The following is a 19,903-nucleotide window of genomic DNA, read 5'->3' on the forward strand; positions in this document are numbered from 1 at the left end:
AAATTAAATGTTTGCAGTTGCTTATTTTGTAATATGTCTTTTTCCCTTGACTACTTTCCCTCCTTTGTGCTTTCTGCAGCTTTGGACATCCTTTCAGTCTCCAGGAACTGAAAACTGCTTTCAGTATTCCAGAGTGATTTTACCAGTCCTGCAGAGAAGTAGACAGTACTATAGGAGCTGTGTAAATTAAGGGACTTCCAGTTCACATACCTTTGTACACAACTTTTGGTTGTGTTACAAAATCCTGAATAGTTCAGTTTTGCTGGTGAGACAGGAAAGTTTCTCACAGCTCCACCTCCCACCTGCTGTACATTAACTGTGCAATTTCTGCATGAGGTTCAAACAATAGGATTAAAACCAATGCTGATGATAGGAATTTGACAGGGCTGCCATATCAGCAAAACCTTAAAACACGAAGCTGAATTGCCCACCTGACAAAACATTACCAGGCATAAGTGCTAATCTTAACCAGGAGTGGCTAGTTACTGATAAGACAAACCAGGAAGGCAAAGCGTGACTAACTGGTATTGTCTTGGCTAAATCTTGGGGATTATACTGTCATTTTAGTATGTGAAGTTTGCAGATATCTTTTTATGGAGGGGCCTGAACAATCATAGGCCCTTTGTTTAAAAATGTTTTCATGGTTGCACCAGTGCACTTGAGGACTTTCTTTATAAAAAGGACCTAAAATAAATTAAATCACATCCAAGGATCCCTATGTACTGCTTAAAGACCTGCAGTCTCTAGAGCTCGCAATGATGAGAAACTAAATCTTGAAAATTTTTTTACAAATTTGTTGTTGATTATGCTTTACATATGTTGATTAATTAAGTCTGTGTTCTAGTGCCACACAACTGGCTCTCAAGCTGTCATTTTAGGTTTTATATCATGGTTAATGAAACTGGTAAAAATACAACTTTTCAATCAATAAAATAATAATTTACAATATGTATATAGGGTCTCAGATAACTTTACCAGCAAATGTGATTGTTTTACCCACCATCGGAAGTCAGTCATCTCTAGAGAGGAATGATGCAGCCATTAACGTTAAAACATTAACACACATTAACACTGCGCTATAATTCACAAGCTGGATGAATTCACACAGGGTGCATTTCCAGGCAGCAACTCTCAGGCAAAAGAACATGACCAGCAAAATCACAGGAAATGTAGATAGCTGAGAAAGCCTAGCAGAAATTTTGATGGGAATATATTACCTTGAAAAAGTGTAATGAGGATTCATAGAATCATAGAATCATTTAGGTTGGAAAAAACCTTTAAGATCATCGAGTCCAACCGTAAACGTAACACTGCCAAGTCCCACTAAACCATGTCCCTAAGTGCCACATCTACACGTCTTTCAAGTGACCTCCAAAGAAAAGGACATCTGTTAGGCATTATTTGAAAAACAACACCTTCAATAACATAGTGTTGTCTAAGACCATGCCAGGGCACTGTATGTCTCAATACAGATTGTGAGAAAAAACAGAGTCTACTGAACTATGAAGTCAAATGCTCCAAGCATGCCAATCCATCCAAGCTTTCCTTATTTAAAGTCCTCATTACCTCCTCAGACCATTGCAAAGTACAGTACAATTAATTCTTTTCTGCAGTAGCTTTTTTTTAATACCCAAGGAGTAAAAGAATGTAAAAAGTACACTGCTATCAAACTGTGGTATAATAGTGTGTGCTTTTACTATCACTGATACTGAGTAATCCCTATTACTTCATTTTTTTTCCTTTCTAACATCAATATTGAAGCTGATGATACATCCAGTCCATTCCTAATGCCATGCTGAGTGGAAATCTTAGCTTATACACAGACTCTTTTAAAGATAAGAAGAAAATCTTGACATCAAGGAAGATCTCCATAGGCTGGGCAAACTGGTAAATTATGAGAGTAATACGGAATATAAGAAATACTGATGACATAACCTAGCACAGTGCTTGCTACTAATGCTTCTGCTGTAGTACTTAAAAGAAAAAAATCAATCACAACAATACTGTTAGCAATTAATCGCAAATATTGTTTAAAGAAAACAAAAAAAAGAAAAGTCAAGACAACAGTCAGCACTCTCCAGACTGGCAGGGAAGAGGCAGTGCCAAGCAGGGACACTGGTGGGGCAGCATGTGTGAGGAGTGAAGGAGAAGGTGGGGCAGGGTGTGCAGCGGGTTGGGGGATGAACGATAGAGCTCCTGTGGGCACAGGGAAAGGGTGGGGAAGCAGAAGGTGGTGCGGACTGCTCTCATCCTCTGGGGCTGTGGCTATGCATGGAGGATGACTTAAAGATAGAGATAAATTGAATAATCACAGACCAAGAAAAATGGTGGGATTCCTAACGAGGATATAATCTATTACATCTACCGAAACTTTCACTACAAACCTCAGAAACATCTTTCCAAACAGTTTTACTAAACCAAGTGTGGGCATGTTGGAGAGCAGACTGTGAGTTAAACTTTATTTCTCCAGACATGGGATCCTAAACATAAAGCGATAGAAGATTAGCACCTTATACCTCTTATCCACATTACAAATATTTGTATAATTAAGACCATTAGCACTCCACAATTAAATCTCCTTTTCAACCTTTTCTACAATCTTGTGATTCTAATTCAATCTAATGGCAACACCTTCCATTATGTCACATGCCAGGCTTTGTACAGCAAAGCCAGCAACTATTGTTATCTACAGTAAAATCAAAACTGTACAAGCATATCTGGATTTTTGTGAAAAAAACCTGAAGCCCTATTTTAACAGTTTTTCTGAAAATCAAGAAGCTTTGGTGGAGGTGAAACTGGTGGATTATACTTGCAATGAATTCCTTTTCATAATTTTAAAAGCAGAAAATAATTTTATTCCAAAATCTTGAAAACATAAAATTTCACTATTAGGAAATCTTGTAAGACAGCTGATAGATATCTACTAAGTACCAGCTCTAGCAGTCTCCTACGTTACCAACCTGAGACAGAAGATTTATTTTAAACTCAGCAGTGGCTGCATTATTTCCAACCTTTCAAATGACATATCCTCAAGAAAGTGTGATAAAAGATGCACTTTATTATTTGGCCTTATGTTCAATAAATTGTTCTCATTACACTACCTTCTCCACAAGTACAGGGAGTAACCATGGTACGTGTCTAAGATGCACCTACATAGGAGGCTTCATGATACAGATGTCGACATCTTGCACTGCATGAGCCTTTTGTGCTGCCCCTCCATCCCAACGCCTCCTCCACCTCGCCAGGGCAATCATCAGTGGAGGACATGAGGCACCAAGCTGGGATACTGTTTTGTTTAGATTCAGAAAGATTCCTTCCTCAGAACTGAAATCAGGGTGACCCAACTGTAGCAATTTCCCTTGTTTTTCCTCATTAGCTCCCTGAATGATTCTGCTTTGCTTAACAACTAGCAAACCTGCACACACTGTGCTTCAAGGAAGGACCCATCTATGTGCAGTACCCAGCATGATAAGATCCCAGATCCAACTGTTACCATAGGACAAATAGTTTGTAACAAGATGAGTGGACATCTGTAACACTCCTGAAGAAATTAGTTTAGAGGTGGTTTCTACCAAAATGACTGTGTCTATGAAGGACAGTTTTATTTATCTAGGACATATTTTGTAGAGTAGGAAAATGCATCTGTAAAACTGGCATATCCTTGACAGAAGGGGGATATGCCATAAATACTGCAATTTTAGCTTCAATTAACAAGCCAACTTTTCAGATGAAAACTCATTTTTTTAAAAACCTCTTCTCCTTCCACACACAATATAAACTGTTTGTGGGGATTCATCACTACAAGCACTTGAAACCACTTCTGCCTCCAAATTCATTTGTACTGAAATACATGACCAGCACTACAGCCAGTACTGTAAAAGATGCTGAACAGACTGGAAATGAGAGAGTCACTGAACAGCAACGGTATTTGGCAAGTTCTTGTCTCCCAGGCTTATACTCACACCATGGTACCCATCTCTGTATCTCAAAATAGGAAAAATCCATGAAGAGTTATCAACCACTGGCAATGTGGGGTTTATTTTCATCATCTTTAGGCTACCTCAGTCCTTTCATGTCTACCCTTACTAGCATATAACGCAGTCCACAGACCGCATGACTTGTTAAGAGAAACATACATCGCAACATGAAGGTCTAGGAGAGGTTTGATTCATTGGATTCAGCGTTTTTTCAGCACTTCAGGTTCTTTTCCAGTGTTTCAGATTCTTTTTTTTCAGTGCTTTTTTATTTAATCAGGAAAAAGAAGAGATACACAAATAAACAATATACTCTCAGAAGATTATCTATCAAATACGATTAACAAACTTGGCCTTAGACTAAAACAAGTCAAAAAGTCATGAATATTAAAAATTCATACCAGATGGCAGGTCATCCGAAGGAAACTCAAACAACTTGGATTTGTAAACAGAGTGGAAATGGAAGTCATCCTGAAATAGTAAATAATCGCATGTATTAAACCTGGATAAACTAATCCATCTCATGAGCATCAAATAGACAGTTCCAAAGGTCCTTGTTATCCAACACCTACACTAGTGAACATGCAAGTTGCAAGGCACCATTACTCTGCACTCATCTCCCAACTGTGATGTGATCGCTAGTGCCACAGTTAATCATCTTTTATTTGAAATATCTGAGTACATCAAACGGAGTGGCTGAGGACGCTTAGAGCTAGGCTTAAGAGAGCTGCCCAGGGAACATCAATGAGAGTCACAGGAGCTGCTGAACTGGAGTCGAGGCCAAACCAGGAGGAAAGGGATGTAACAAATCCAGAGTGGGAAGTGCTAGAGAAGGGAACAGGGCACTGACAGGCTTCTCCTGCTGGCTCCAAGGGACCCTCATCACCCTCTGGTGCTGCACTGCTCTACATCCAAGTGTTACAGAGTACACACATATACACATACCACTGCCTAATTTTTGGAGGTCTACTTTTGTCTGTGATGATAGGGACTCACATATGAGGTAAATGAGTTGGGAATGAGTGGATGACCCTTTGGTCCCAGAGCCTTATGCCTACCCTGTACCCATAAACGTCTGTATTCAACAAACAACACAGCAGGACTACTATAAGTTCTACTTACATCTGAAGTGTAGTTTTCATCTGGCTCAATAAGGTAAGTATGATTTCCATCATAGAACATCCCACTGTCAAGAGCAGGAAATGTAAATACTGATTTAATAAACAAATATTAGTGCAACATGGAAGTAAGTTTAAGAAGTTCATCTATTTTAAAAATTCAAATATTTAGAAAAGGAAGCAGTTAAAAATGGTTCCAGGAACCGAACGTAATTCTGAGTCAATGTTTTCTTTCTTCACTTCAGAAAGAAAGATATTCTCTCCCATGGTGATAGACTCTTCTTTCTTCCTCAAAGATTCTCTACAACACATATAAACACCACAAAAATTGGCTAATTTAGCCAACTGAAAATCCAGTTCAGAGCCCCCACTCCCATGCAAGAGAGATCTACCTGCAACAGATAAATAAGGCACCTGTCTTTAGGAACATGCGTATTTGGAACATGCGCACAGCTTTCCCCCAAATAAAAATATTATTGAATTGAATTGATCCTTAGGTTTTAATGGTTTTGATTAACTCTTTCCTCAGTAATTTCATGTAGTATCAAGTACAAAGGGCATAATGTGTTCTTTTGGGCATAGAGGGCAATAATAACTGTGACAGATGGTCTTTTTAAATTGAGTTAGTTTAAATTTATACTTCTAGGAAACATTAATGGCTATATGCATTATCATATCAATATGGACATTATATGATGTTCACGATAAGGAGATAGGAAACCCCATCAGACAGGCTTCCAATAGGTTGTGGTGAAAAGACATACAGAGGACCAAGCCTTCTGCCATACCCATGGTTCTGGCAGAGTACTCATGGTCTCTTTCTTAATGGCATAAATTCTTCCCAACCACAGAAATTTGAAGGTCATTCATGATAAGCACACTGCTATGTATCTCAGAAAATCTGTCACTTTGCTTGCCCACACACAATCACCAATTTTCCATATTAAATTCCAACACACAGTTCAACTCTAAATGGAGAACAAACTGAACTGTTAAGGCTCTCTAAATGGATGAAGATAGTCTGTGACAGTAACACCAGATGCTTTTGCATTACCACTTGAATGTATAGCAAAGGTGAGGTCCATTCCTGCAAGGATGTTTTCTATTAAGAGTTACCTTAAGTTTACTTAGGTGAAAAGTGTACTGAGGTTTAGTCTTTAACATAATGCAGGATGCACAAGTGTGGTTGAATTGCACCTTAAAAGAAAGTGTTGATACAGACATTACTCTGTAAGAGCATAAAACCAAAGGGCATTTCTTATATCACTACCATTCTGATCTTCAACCAAATCAGCATTTTCTTTTAACAATTTTGCCTTTATTGCAGTGGCATACACGCATGGTTGGGATTAGGCTGTATCAGCATGTCCCTTTCAAAATGCCACTACTACGGGCTTTAAGCTTGGCCATAAATATGAGCTGTAAGTTCAAACTTGGCACATAGTACACAACAGCAGCATGAAAGCAAGATTATTTCTTTATTTAGATTACAAACTTTTAGGCATCAAAAAAAAACCCACCAGAATTATAAAAAACAAAACCAGATACTTTTCTTTTTTCTTATGCAGCTTTTTTTTTTTAATCAGCAAAATTGATTTTGGTTCTGCACAGAACAGATGCAGTCATTCTTTTCCTGACTATTAAGAAATATAAGCATATATTAAGCTTGTAAACCATTACAGCTATTGATGAGCATACTTCTCTTAATATCATTCACTTACAGGGTTAACCATGTAGCATTCACAGAAGTAGCTTGGGTTACTGACTGTATAACATACATGAAGTGTGCTCATGAGTGTATCTACAATTTAAAGCTGTTTCACCTTTCACATTACCTGTGCCTATTCTTTAGAAATAAATACTGTCTACACAGCTTACGATAAATATTCTAGCACCTGCTGAAGCTTCTTTGCCTGGGAATAAGATGAGATTTGGGAACATCCTGCAGCTCTTAATCAGGCAAAACTTCCTTCCCTCTAATTGCAATTTTACTTAAGCACAGTCTGCAAGATGAAGCGCTATCAGCAAACAGCTTCTCGTGCGACTGTTGCACCCAGCAGCACTGACATCTGATCAAGTCACTCAATAGTGGCAAGAATAATAGTCACGGCTGACCTACAGACCTGACTTGCCCACTCAAAGCGTTCATGGCTCTTTTCCAACCAACTTCAATAGTCCAGTGCTCTGTGAACAAATCACGTGCTCACGGACGTGTTAGAGAGAAAGCAATAGCAAAACACGGGCCATTTCAAAAACCTGAATTTTGATTATGTATGTTCTTCAAACAAACAAATTCGTAGTCGTGAAAGTCTCTTTTGCAGTAAAAACAGCAGTTTTTATATTCACCACCAGTGGGCAGCAAAATCATAGACCAACCTGGTGTCTGTGTGACTCGCCTTGAAACACACTTGAAAATGCAAGTCGTGCCTGACTATAGCTTATTTATATCCCAGCAACCAGTGTGTTTTGCATTCAAAGTTTTTTGTGTTAACTCATAGGAAACTGTGGTTACTGCATACCCCACAGAAAACAAAAAATATCCAAACAAAATGGCTCACTCGGAGTTAAGGTTGCAGAGACACATTTTTCATTAGCAAAGTCATTATGACGAGAAGAAATTCATAATTTTAAGTATTCTGTCAGACAGTCATCCGATTAATTTAACTAATAAAAGGAAGACCATAACATGGACATTACCAACAGAAGAACTCATAATTTGTGATTAAAAAACCACAACATTTTCTCATATATATGAAAAATTCTGCTGTTACTGGCCAAGATCTAGGGGTACTAATAAGTAAGAGAGGAGGTTAGCATGAACTTTGGGAATATGAAGCTTGTTATTCTATTAAAGGCATCTGTTCTGTCTTATATACTTCCTAAAATTCATGAAAACAAAGCTCCTGTCCTGCAGACCTTCTTAGAAGATAACTCTCCCCAGCTTCCCTTATTTCAGCGAGATGCTCCAAACTGTGGTTGGAGCTAAGGAGCTCTGATTGCCGGTGTGAGTTTCTAGTAATTACTTAGCATTTAAAATCTACTGTGGAGGAGCTAGTTGTAATGATGGAAATGCAATGTCAGAGAATGTGAGTTTAATCCAGCTCAGGAAAACATTACTTTCTCATACTGGATGCTGGAATTACCTGTCTCCTACAGTAAGCTTCATATTGCATCTTGTGAGAAAGATAACTCTGCTGAAACTTTACTGTATCAGAAAAAGGATAAAAAAAAAAGATACCTCTCAAGGGAGAGCTGAATTATACAGGGAAAAAAATGCATCTTTCATCACGTAACGGTGTTAGAAGGGACCAATTTGAATACCAGGCAACTTAAGAACACAGAGCAGCAGGAGAGTCAGTCTTAAGAACAAACCCACAAAAGGAGGGCAGGAAAGGACATATGCAGGCTCTCCTTCCTTTCTGCTTTTTCTCCTAGGAGTTAGCAGGGGCCAAGACCTAATGGATCACTGCTAATGGAAGCCATGCAGTGGCTCAGGATGCATTAGGATGCTACTATTTTTAGGCTCACTGTCCATACTGAAACTGGGCTCAGCTTTCTTGAGCTGCTCAACCTTGATCATAAAAGGAATAAACACAGCTGTAAATCAGACAACTACAAGGATGACAAGTCTTCTGCATGCATTCTCCCCCTTCCTAACAAAGAATATACAAATATAAAAGAAAGACACTACTTAATTATGTGTACTTATATGGCTGATACCAAAACTACAGAATAGTTGGAGATAGACAATAAGCTGAAGAAGATTTCCATCAGCTAAGCCCTGCTTCCTCAGAAAAAGGCAAAGCTCAGGTAATCTCCACACAGGGTCACTTGCTGCCATGACTTTTCAAGCTGATCTCAGTATCAAAAGCGCAGAGATCCCGTAATTCCCAGATTCAACCGACACTGAAGTTACTTCGTTGCTCTGAAAACCCGACTAGCATCTTTCAATAATGCCAAAAGTAGACAGGTCCAAAAGCTGTACAATCAACACACAGCTCCATGTAACCTTCAGATGACAGACGTTTTAATTATATTATCACTAAAATGATGTACTTTTAAAAAAAATTATTATTGCACAATTTTATATCCTTTCTTCCAGATTTTCCAAGATCTTACTATATCAAAGGTATTATCCCATGCACACAGCTTAAGGCTAGCAATTCTGTGAAGAAAATGGATAGGACAAGAGACACTCTAAACTGACACTTTTCTTTGTAAAGAGTGTAGAAAAGAAAGACAAAACACATCATTGTAGCAACAAGAAAAGAACACAATTTCCAAATGGTTCATGTCAATACTGGAAGTGTTTTTTAATCTTGTAGAATAGGATGTTTTCAGCTACTTTTACTCTTCTACCTCTATAATAAATTATATTAAAACAATACCTGGCCACTGTCATATGTCCTCAGTTTAAAAAAAAAAAAGAAACTTGCGTGCTTTGTCAGTGAATTCTGAAAACAAACAAACAAGGCTTTTGCGAGGTTCAAATTTTCTAAAGATTGTTGAGTACTTAATATTGGTCACAAACTAGTAGGAAAATAAATAGCACTTATTTTACTATAAACAGCTTTATTTTGCTTAAAAGACTAATAAGCAAAGGCCAGTCAAAACAAAACAGCAGACTTACTGTAATCCATGGCATGTTGACAAGGCAACAAATGATACAGGATTTCCTCGAATTTCTCCCTGATAATAGCAATGTTCTCCTCCCTGAAATTGGAAATTGAGACTGTAAATCCACAGGATGTCCCACAGTATCACAGTCTATCCCATCAAGCACTGCTTTTTCATAAATACACTGCCAACCCACTGACATGGCACCAAGAATCGACTATCACTCACAATGGTGTTCATCCCATCTCCTTTTAGCCATGGTTTGGTACCTAGACAAACATCATCATTTCGACTCTCTACACCAAATGGAGATATTTTCAGTGTGAAATCTCTGGCATCCTGAGAGATTTCAGAGACAATTGACTCCACAAGTGCTCATCTTTCTTCATTGACTAGGAAAAGAGTTGGAAATAGGGGGCTTAGACTCAACACCTGGTCTGCACATGGCTACATAGGACAAAATGAACTCTGCCCTGAGGGTAAGGCAATCTCATACTTCTGAGAAGAAAGGTATGCTTATCAAATAATAATACTTGATTAAAAAGGAGAACAAATCAGAAGTGCTCACTAGTGCTCCAAAACTAATGGAAACTTTAAGTATAACCAAGTAGTAAAGGAATACAATGAAAATTAATATTTGCCTCTTCTCTTCTGCAAATATACAACTTTCAAATCAAATCCAGCAGACCTTACTCAAAAAATCCCCCCCTTAGTTTCACAGAAGTCATACCGATAGCAAAGCAAGCCCTACTGCACGTGCACTGAATGTATTCAATATTGCACGATGTCAATATTTGTATGCAAAATTAGAAAAACAATTCAAACATCCCTTAAATTCTCACTGCCACTCTACCCTGCAGAGGAACTTACCTATTAGTGCCTTACTAAACTGAGCTATGTCATATTACTGCACTACTATTTGTTAAAGGACTATGAAGATGATTATCAGTGCTTTTCTTTTTTGTTAAATAGCAACACTTTAGTATTTCTATTCCCTACCAGCAAATGTATGAATAACCTACCTAGCCTAATGTACCCAGCCATGTGAATATTTATGTCCATTTACTGCAGGGAGGGAAAGGCATTACAATTACTGTTTTTTCAGAAGTCGGCAGTCACTTGCATGATGCATAGCACAGTCATTTTAGACATCTGACATTAAATGCTCTTGGATTTTATTTTTCAAATATGAAAAAAACCTAATCAAAATCAGGCAAAAGGCAAGAAAACACATAGCATATGTTGGTAGTTTTGTATTTTGATCAGGAAATCCTGTTCTGTTTTCTACAAGGCATGCAAACTATTTTTGAAAGCAACTACGAAGTACGGGTGCCTCTGTTTTGAGGTGCTCTGCTTAAGAGAGTATAGGAGCCTGTTTGTCAGAGTGTGGCTGCTCGCAGGGAAAGAGACCTGATGTCAATCTGGTCATTGGAAATCGTTAGTTCCTCCTCAAAATCTTCTCTGGAGCATTCATGCATGCTATGCTGCTGTTGGACCCCAAAGCACTCAGTGCAGCGCACCTGGGGGCAGCTTGCAGCTGCCGTAACCAGCAACAGCAGCGCTACAGAGAAATGCAACACCTGATCTGACAGACTACAAGTCTGACACTATTTGGCAGGCTTGTTGCTTCACTCCACAAGGAGAATCCTGTGGCATATCTTCTGTTAAAAGTGTTACACTTTTTTTTCCCCCCCAATTTCTTTCAATCTTGTTATTTCCTCTCTTCTACATACCACTTCTTCCTTCCACTTGCTGCAGTGACAGCAGCAACCTCCACTGCCTATCCACCCTGGCATCTTTTTGTCTGCGTTATCTGGTACAGATACAGAACACCTTCACCAAACTGACCTGCGGAGTGACCATCATGCTACCCATCATGGGCACCTCTCTACTAAGATGTCTGCAGGAAAATGCTACTGGTGCCATGCAGGTAATGTTCGACAGGCTGTGCTGATGTTTATCTGGCTCATGTCCATGAGACGCTCCGGGGCTGACCTTCCATACCAGGCTACAGTGTCTGGTGGAAGATGTATGACCCATCATCCTTGGATCAGCATTTTGCAGGACCATCAAGCGTTTGGGACTCAGATGGAGTACAAGTGAAAAGGAGATAATTTGAGTTTCTGCTTTGCACTCACATGCATTTTAGCCACCAACATCCTAAGTTACATGGGATTTTAGACAGACTACATCTTACTTTGTTTTTCCTGAAACTTTAGCTCATTTTCTCTATTTTATTCTCTTTTTTTTACACCTACTTATTTCCTCTATCTTAGTTACTTTAAGCTCTCTTCATTTGAGATTTTCTGTCTTTCAGTCTGTAGCATGTCCCCCACTACAGGATCACAGTACTGCTTAAAGCTTTCAGGTCTTTCCGGAATATATGAATAAAAAGTAAACAAAAAGAGAGACTCCAGTAAGCTAATAACAGAACTAACAATCAAACTATACGGATGAGCTAAAACCTTATGAGTAATAAAATACTCTCTGAACAGAACTCTTGCAGCAGTATTCCTGTAAAAGATATAAGTGGAGTAAGCACATGAATATGGGAATAATACTGAAAAGACTATCATCAGTAGGGAGTTGTACAGAGTTCTAGCTGTGGAAGGAATGTGGTGTAATTAGACAAATTGGTTTGTTCTCAGAAAATGTAGTTAATATGTACCAGAAGTAGAATCTCAGGCTCCATTAGTTTGCAAAACCATGTCTTTTTAACCAGGAGGAACATTTTTTCATACTAAGAATCCAAGTTTGTGCCTCAAAAGTGTGTTTTGATCTTCCTAATGAGAATCAAATAAATGCCCCATGATAGTACCTCCAAATTAATTTATTCCATAATAAATCCATGAACAAATTTTTATGCATACAGATCTAGAAAAGAAAAATATAAGAAAAACAGCTTTAAATTCTTGCCTAGGAAAAACATAACTCAAACACACAAATTCTATTCTATTTAATCAAATCAATTCAACTCATTGATCTACTGAAGTTCACGGTAATTCTGGCGGAGACAGAACTGCAACGCTGATCTCAGTCTTGGGGACCGATTCTTACCACTACAAAACATTTATTTCTATATGCTAACATCTGGGCGATATTTTTTACACATGGACTTATGTTCCTATCAACACAATAAAATTTAAGAGGTTTAAATGAAAACAGCTTTTCTCAAGTACTTGACACACTAGTGGTGTGTTGGTTTTTTCTCAAGAGAACTCTTCAGTGTAAGAAATCCTGCTGTCAGGATACTCCTAAATGAAGTTCTGAGGATTGTTATAATCTCAGCAAGGAAATAAGAGGTGATGCAGTGAAACCACATGGCACTAGCACTGGATGGCTCTGGGAAGAGTGATTGCTTAGCACTCCCTTAACAGTGTCTCAAGTGGATAAAACATGCCAGTAACATGTGCCACATGGTGGGGAGGGTGCAAATTGTATATTGTACTTTTGGGAGACTCATTTTCAACAATTCACAAAACCTGTGAAGAGTGAAGCACTTAAAGCTACAAAGTCTGGGACTGGTTCTGTACTGAGAGTCAGGACAACTGAAGGGACTCTACAGGTCAATGTTTTCTTTAGAGCACATGTAATTTTGGACAAGAAGTTTACTGTCGTTGCCTCCCTGTAGTGCTGAGGCTGAAATCCTGTTGGTCTTCACATGTACTAAAGCTCCTTTATAGCAGGTGCTGTAATAAAATACACTGTACTACAGGAAGAATAGCAGTATACGGGAGATCTAAGACCACCAAAAGACTAAACGTAATCATCACATCTATCTTCTTTTACTCTGCTCTTGGAAACACTCACTGAAGGACCGGGGTTGTCTCTCTTCTCTGTTGGTATCTGTAGCAGTGACACAAGAGCTGAAAAAAATCTTCATTTTTTCCTAAAAATATTCTGGTCCCATATGAAAATTAAGACTTCCCCCAAGAGCTGAAATGAGCACCGTTACCAACAACAGTTCAGTCCAGAGCATCAAGGGTGTTTCGTGAAGAGCTTCTGGCTTCCTGTAGCTATTAGAGCCCCTCTCTGCTCTCTCAAAAGCAGGCAATAATTGCCCATCTCAGCAAATCAAACCTCCACACTGGCCTTTGTCAGCTCCTGGAGAATGGTTTAGTGTTAAGATGAAGAGGAAATAAGACTGGTCTTCTAACATATGCCAGCCATCAGTGTGAGCAGCACATTTACCCCTTTCTGCTCTAAAACTGAACTTGGCCAGTATAGAGTCTGGGAGAAAATTATGCTAAATATCATCTCCTATGAGACAAGGTCAGCCCAGTGACAATGCCTGTGACACAGGCCTGCAACACACACACACACACGTCATATCCAAAGGCAGTCTAATACTACAGCAGAGAGAAGTTCAGCATTTTTGCCTCCACAAGGCACCCAGCCACTGTTCATGCTGTGGTTAGCACGATGCAAGGCAAATTTTCTGTCAATGCCCATGGCACACAGTTGTCCATTTCCTCCATTCAGTAAGTTCTCCTTCCTTCAGAAAACCTCTCAGCCTTACCGGTGGCTTCCAAGAGCAATACAGAATAGACAGATGTTTAATAAGAAGTCTATTGATTTGGGGAGCTAAAAATGTAATAACATCCTACCAAAAAAAAAAAAAAATCAGAATGACCCCAGGGTCATTTAAAACAAATGAAACATTATGATAGTGGTCAGTTTATGACTTAATCTTCATTTTGATGCCTAAATTGGATAATTATAGCAAAGTCCTGAATTAAGGGTATCTTGCCCTGTGAACTGCTACAGCTCCTCACCAACCAGCATGCAACCCTTTTTGCCCATGTCAGTCTGAGTTTCCTTGCAGCCTGTCTGGGTAGGTAGTGTGGCAAAGACACTAAAAAATGAGAAGGCAGAGATGTTAGCAGTGCAACTAAAATCTGTCCCCATTTGTATCCTTTAAGATAGTTTGTCCCTGCCCAGAGAGGCACCAGCTGCTGAGTAAACACAAAAGAGACGAAAAACATATTAACCAATATTCACAATGCAGGGGGGAAATAAGTAAAGCAAAAGAACAGCCATGACAGTCAGTGATGGCAGCAGTTCACTCTTCTCTGCAGTCTCAGTGAAGAAAGCATCTGCTGACCATACACTGACAGTGTTTGTTATTCACCTCAGAGACGCTATGACCTTCCCAGGGGAGGAAAATTAAGGATGTACATTCATCTGCTTTCAAATAACACCTGACATCAGATCTTCAAGTAAGCAATTTTCTGCAATTAGGAGAGGTGCTGGCCATTAAAACTCATGCTACACTCAGGCACTGACCCTAAAATTAATAACTTCTTTCTTCCAGCAGCTATGTATTCCTATTTTAACACTCATTAATCCAAAGGAAAGGGGATTGCTGGTCTAGTAACACAGTTCCCTCTCTCCTTGCAGCAGAAAGCTCCCAAAAGGCCAGCTAACGACCACGCCACCGTTCTGTGAAGTGCCAGATAACAATTAGCTTTTTAAAGAGCTACCCATTATAGGGTCACTAGTTTTAAAACTGCTTCCTTAGTAATCACTTAGATCTATTTACAAATTATTGATACTTGCACAAGTTTTGACCCAGTGATAACTAAGACCGCATGAGAAAGAGCAACAGGAGAAGAAAATGCACGCCCTCTCGCTGACTTCTATGGCAGAAAACGACTTGTTACGGATGGGTTTCTATTTGTAAATAGAAAAGTCAAAATGGCACTTTGACCTGTGTAACTGCATCGAGAGAAAATCTCTTTTAATTGACATGTGCTTGAGCAAAGGCAGGGCCCCGGCTGGTGGGGCTGTGCTGTCCTGCAGCAGAGCCCTGGGCTCAGCCCTTACACAGCTTAGTAACAACTCCAGGGATCCTGGCATCACCTCTTTGCAGAGTAGGTCTCTGGACTTAGCTACGGTGTACTGTAGACTCCTGAAAGCCAACTGCTTTGAAAATGTGAACAGTGCTCTCCCTTTGTAGGAGGACAGCTATCACATGTACTCATACAACTCAGAACCAGCATGCTGTAGTGACATCAGGTTATAACGCTATTTCAGATTCTGAAATCGGAAATATGGTTTCCAAAATTAGGATAAAGCAGCACCGCTTCTAAGGCTCCTCCACAAAATGCCCATGTTTAAAGACTGTTGGCAGCACTCTTAAAAAACATAGACACACGTCTACGTGACAGGATCCTGCACACAGGCGACTCGCTCCAACTGCCATTGGTGACTCATGGTAGGCACTTTCAGCAGATGGCATGTGCTATCAGCCCAGCTTCCCAGTTCGGAGGCCAAACGAGGCTTGTGTTTACTGCCCAGTAGCTACGAGAGAAGATGCTCCGCGAACGTAGCTGCAGGGTGTGCACAGAGAGCTCATGCCAGCACAATGCCATCTGGTCTGGGAGCTGCCTTGGCATCTGCTTGGGAAACAGCCTCTTGCCTTGCCTTGCCTTACCCTGGTGTTTTAGAGAAAATTATTTTAATAATCAGCTGCCGGATAAAGATGAGGCAGAGAAGAACAGGGTTGGTTACCTCTTCCTGCCTACTCTGTTGTCTTTAAGTCAGCTCTTGTAGCAGTGCCTAGTGTCTCTGAGTCATGGCATACAAGTCGTTTTAATGACAGTCATTTTGCCCCATGCCTGCATGCTTGTACGTAGGGAAAAGGGAGCAAACATTTTAAGGGACTATATGAATTCTGTATAATCTACACATACTAATCTGTCACATCAGTTCATCAGCCTACCCCAAGTCTGAAGCCAACTTATAAGCACATGATGTACAAGATTACTATAAACACAACACAGATGATGAGATGTTGGCACGCACCTACATGGATACCAATCAGTCAAAAGAAGATAAAGTTCTGAGTAAAATGCAGAAAAATACTAATTAGATTTCCTTATTGGCTCATTATTTCTGAATGACAGAAACTTCTCTTTAAGTGAGAATTCACAGAGCTTGAGACTGTGTCTTGAAACATTAACCTACTGTATATAATACAGTGCCAGTTCAGTATCCATAGGGAACAACAGATGTGTCTAGGCAAAGCTATTTACAGAAGTCAAGATCAAGTAAGTAAAGATGTCAAGCTAAAGCACACTGAAGTCTTGCATGGAAGCACTCTTTCGGAAGTACAGCAGCTTCAGTTTGCTTAGCTTAATTCCCCCTCAAAGGGATTAAGTTAAACCCAAAAAGATACTTTTATTTTTTAATAAGAGCATCAACAAAGTGATTTAATGTTCTTTAATGTTATAGCAGTTAATTTCTCTTAGTTATACTCAGTCCTTGCACAGTCTGAGTTTACAGAACACTTGGTTGATGCCACTCTCTGCCTATGTCTGCTGTATGCTGTAGCTCATGGAAAATAACTCATGAGGTGCACAAAGTCTGGCAGGACTTTTCTGCAAATTCAAGCACTGAGATGCTGCCTTCCCTCTGGGGCATGTGAAAACTGCAACAGAGAGTACTCAACAGGTGACACCTGATGGTCACAAAGTCACCAGACTTCTCACTTCAGCAGAACCAAGCATCACTGGAGCCCACATCCGCAATGGGATGTACGTTTTAAGCTTTGGATGGCTTCCACTTTCTGACAATTTTTTTCCCCTCCAGGACTAGCTAAAAACATTGGATTTCTTTTTTTATGTCAGTAAGAAAAGGATGACAAGATAATTAAACCTGCAAGATCCTACATGAGTCACGATCTGAGAGTCATTCTAGTGTAGTATATTCAAAAACATGGCCTGGGAAGGACTCCTAATACTGAAAGCTGCCACTTTTAATTTCCTCCTTCTCAGTAGCAGGATGTATGTAGAAAGTAAGCTAGTAATAGCAGGGAGATAAACAGATACAAAAAAATGTTAATGCAAATGTACATTAAAAGTGCCAGCCTGCAGAACCATTAGGTCAGGCAACTGCATTATATACGATGGCTGATTATCTTGCCCTGGTACCCCACAGAGGATACTACATTTTACTAAACCCCAAAGGAATTGCCTTCATAATTCACACAATGCTAAAACAGGAAAGCGAGATATTTCTCAATGCCTATGTACTCAGTATGGCAGCACGACACCGCTGAAAAAAAAAGATGTCCAGAGTAACTGAAAACACACAGAAATTTAAAAATTTTGTCAACTCTTCATCAGGGCACATACAGTAACATTAATTCTAGCCAAAATCTACAGGAAGTAATTTGATCAGTATACTCTGGGACCACAGTTCCCTTTGCGATGGCACCATCCTGTAAGGTATGAACCATATAGTCATTCCCTGCTCCTCTACTACACTCTGATCTTCTTCTTGTGAAAGTTTCCATTTATGAACTGCCATCATACAGCAAAAACGCCTATAATTAGTCCCTAAGTGAAAGAAGTTTCTTCTATCTGATTTCATTCCATTTTTATTTACTCCATTGGTCACAGATAGCCAGTTCTCCATCTGATCCTTCCCAGTTTTGTACTGCTAGCATATTTCATTAATATACACACACCTTTTTTTTACCTAAGTCATTAATGAAAATATTTGATGAGAGCAGTCTGAAGATCAACCTTGCAGGAATCCCCTGCTAAACTGTGTCAGACTCACAGACTCCCTGTCAGCTCTTCTTCGACTAGTTTATTGCTATCACTAAAAAGTAGATTATGGCCTAGATTTATTAATAATTTGCCATGAGGCAAGCAGAGCTTTGTTGAGGGAGTAGGGGAGAGGAGCTCTGACGACATTACGGGAACCCTTATTCAAAATCTTCTCTCAAACAAGCAAGAGAGTGATTTTTCTGGTACTAACAGCTTCTCTAGTCTCCGGACACAGCCAAAAAAGCCCTGCCAGAAGTAGGCATAAATAATTCCTGCATTATTTACGATTTGTTCCTTTTCAGTTTCTTTTCTCTCCCAGAGGCTCATCACCAGGTTGTGCAAGCTCCGGGTACATGCACACACAGCTCCCCACCAGCCCCAGGCTCCAGCCTCCCAGGACAGAGCCTCCCTGCGCTCCCCTCCCATCCCCTCCTGCCAGCCGAACTGGCGCTCCGGTTTTCAGGAAGAAAATGTAACCCTCACAGGAGAGCCTGTTTAGCATACAGGCTTTTCTGGCAAGTTGAAACGCCTTCCTCTTTGGTTACAAAACAGTGAGTTATCAAAAGCTGAAGAAAAATTAAGAGATTCTTCTACGAAGCTCAGACAGTGGATCCCCTTAAAACTGGAAGATGCTGGTGTAAGCACCTTGCTGTAAGACTGGAAACATACCAGTGAATGATAAAAATGACCTGCTCACTGGCTTGGTGTTTATTCTGGCTGCACCACAAATTATTGTAGCCTTATGATCGGTTCGTACCTGTGGCGATACAGCGAAATGTTGGAATGCTACTTAGGATAAGGTCTCATCAAACACAGGCACTAAGACGTGACATACACAGATGCTGCCCTCAGTCAAGGGACTGTACCTTAACAACTCCTTGAGCAGACCAGATTTGAAGGAGGGGTTTAACAGAAAAAGCAATACCCATCATGTTAAGGGTCCCCAGCCCTCTCTGGCCTTTCAAGATTTTAATATTTTTCTCCCTTCTATATTATTTTCCTAAAAAAGGGCATTTAAAGAGCCCTTCAAATACACGTCATGGCACACAGAAGCCGAGACTTTAATCACAGCAAGGCAACGAAGAACAATAATTTTCCCCTCTTGTGCACAGGCATTAAAATAGCTGTAAGGTACAGTAACAGGCATTTTGCGCACACTACTAGCCAAACAACGCACATAACACAAGGAAATAATGACTATTTTTGCAAACTAAGGGCTCTGCTTTGCTGTGCAGCATTAAAATGCATTTGCCCCACAACCCTCACTCCCCAAACTGCAATGACGGCACCCCCGCTAGAGCCATCGCAGAGCACGAGGCCACGCTGGGGCACCCCAGCTTGAGAGGACAGCCGCGGGCGGTTTGAAGGAAGGCAGCAGGCACTGCCCTGCCCGCGCTCGCTGCTGCGCAGGCAGCGGCTGAGCACTGCAGGGGCCAGCAATATGGCTCAGCACAGCTTGGGACACAAAGCCACAAGGCAATCTTAAGCCACAGGGCAAGTTTGGCCAAAGCTTCTCCATCGACACTACAATGGAGAAAAACAGTACCTAGCATTTAATACTACTCCATTTATGTTGTTCAACACTATCGTGATTATGAGCGTGCTGTGAAGTAGAAGCAAAAAGCAGCATTCTTTT

General features: G+C 40.0%; 1 protein-coding gene across 1 annotated transcript in view; it reads right to left on the minus strand.

Annotated features, from left to right (window-relative positions):
- ADAM22 (ADAM metallopeptidase domain 22) overlaps positions 1–19,903 on the minus strand; it is a 135,211-nt gene that overhangs the window by 48,755 nt on the left and 66,553 nt on the right. Inside the window, exons 5-7 of the mRNA XM_050890839.1 lie at positions 9,723–9,805; positions 5,097–5,160; positions 4,376–4,445 (exon numbers count right to left, since the gene is read on the minus strand). Of these exons, the coding sequence (XP_050746796.1) occupies positions 4,376–4,445; positions 5,097–5,160; positions 9,723–9,805 (217 nt within the window). The remainder of the gene's footprint in view (positions 1–4,375; positions 4,446–5,096; positions 5,161–9,722; positions 9,806–19,903) is intronic.

Source organism: Gymnogyps californianus, chromosome 2, assembly GCF_018139145.2.
Source record: "Gymnogyps californianus isolate 813 chromosome 2, ASM1813914v2, whole genome shotgun sequence".
Taxonomy (NCBI): Eukaryota; Metazoa; Chordata; class Aves; order Accipitriformes; family Cathartidae; genus Gymnogyps; species Gymnogyps californianus.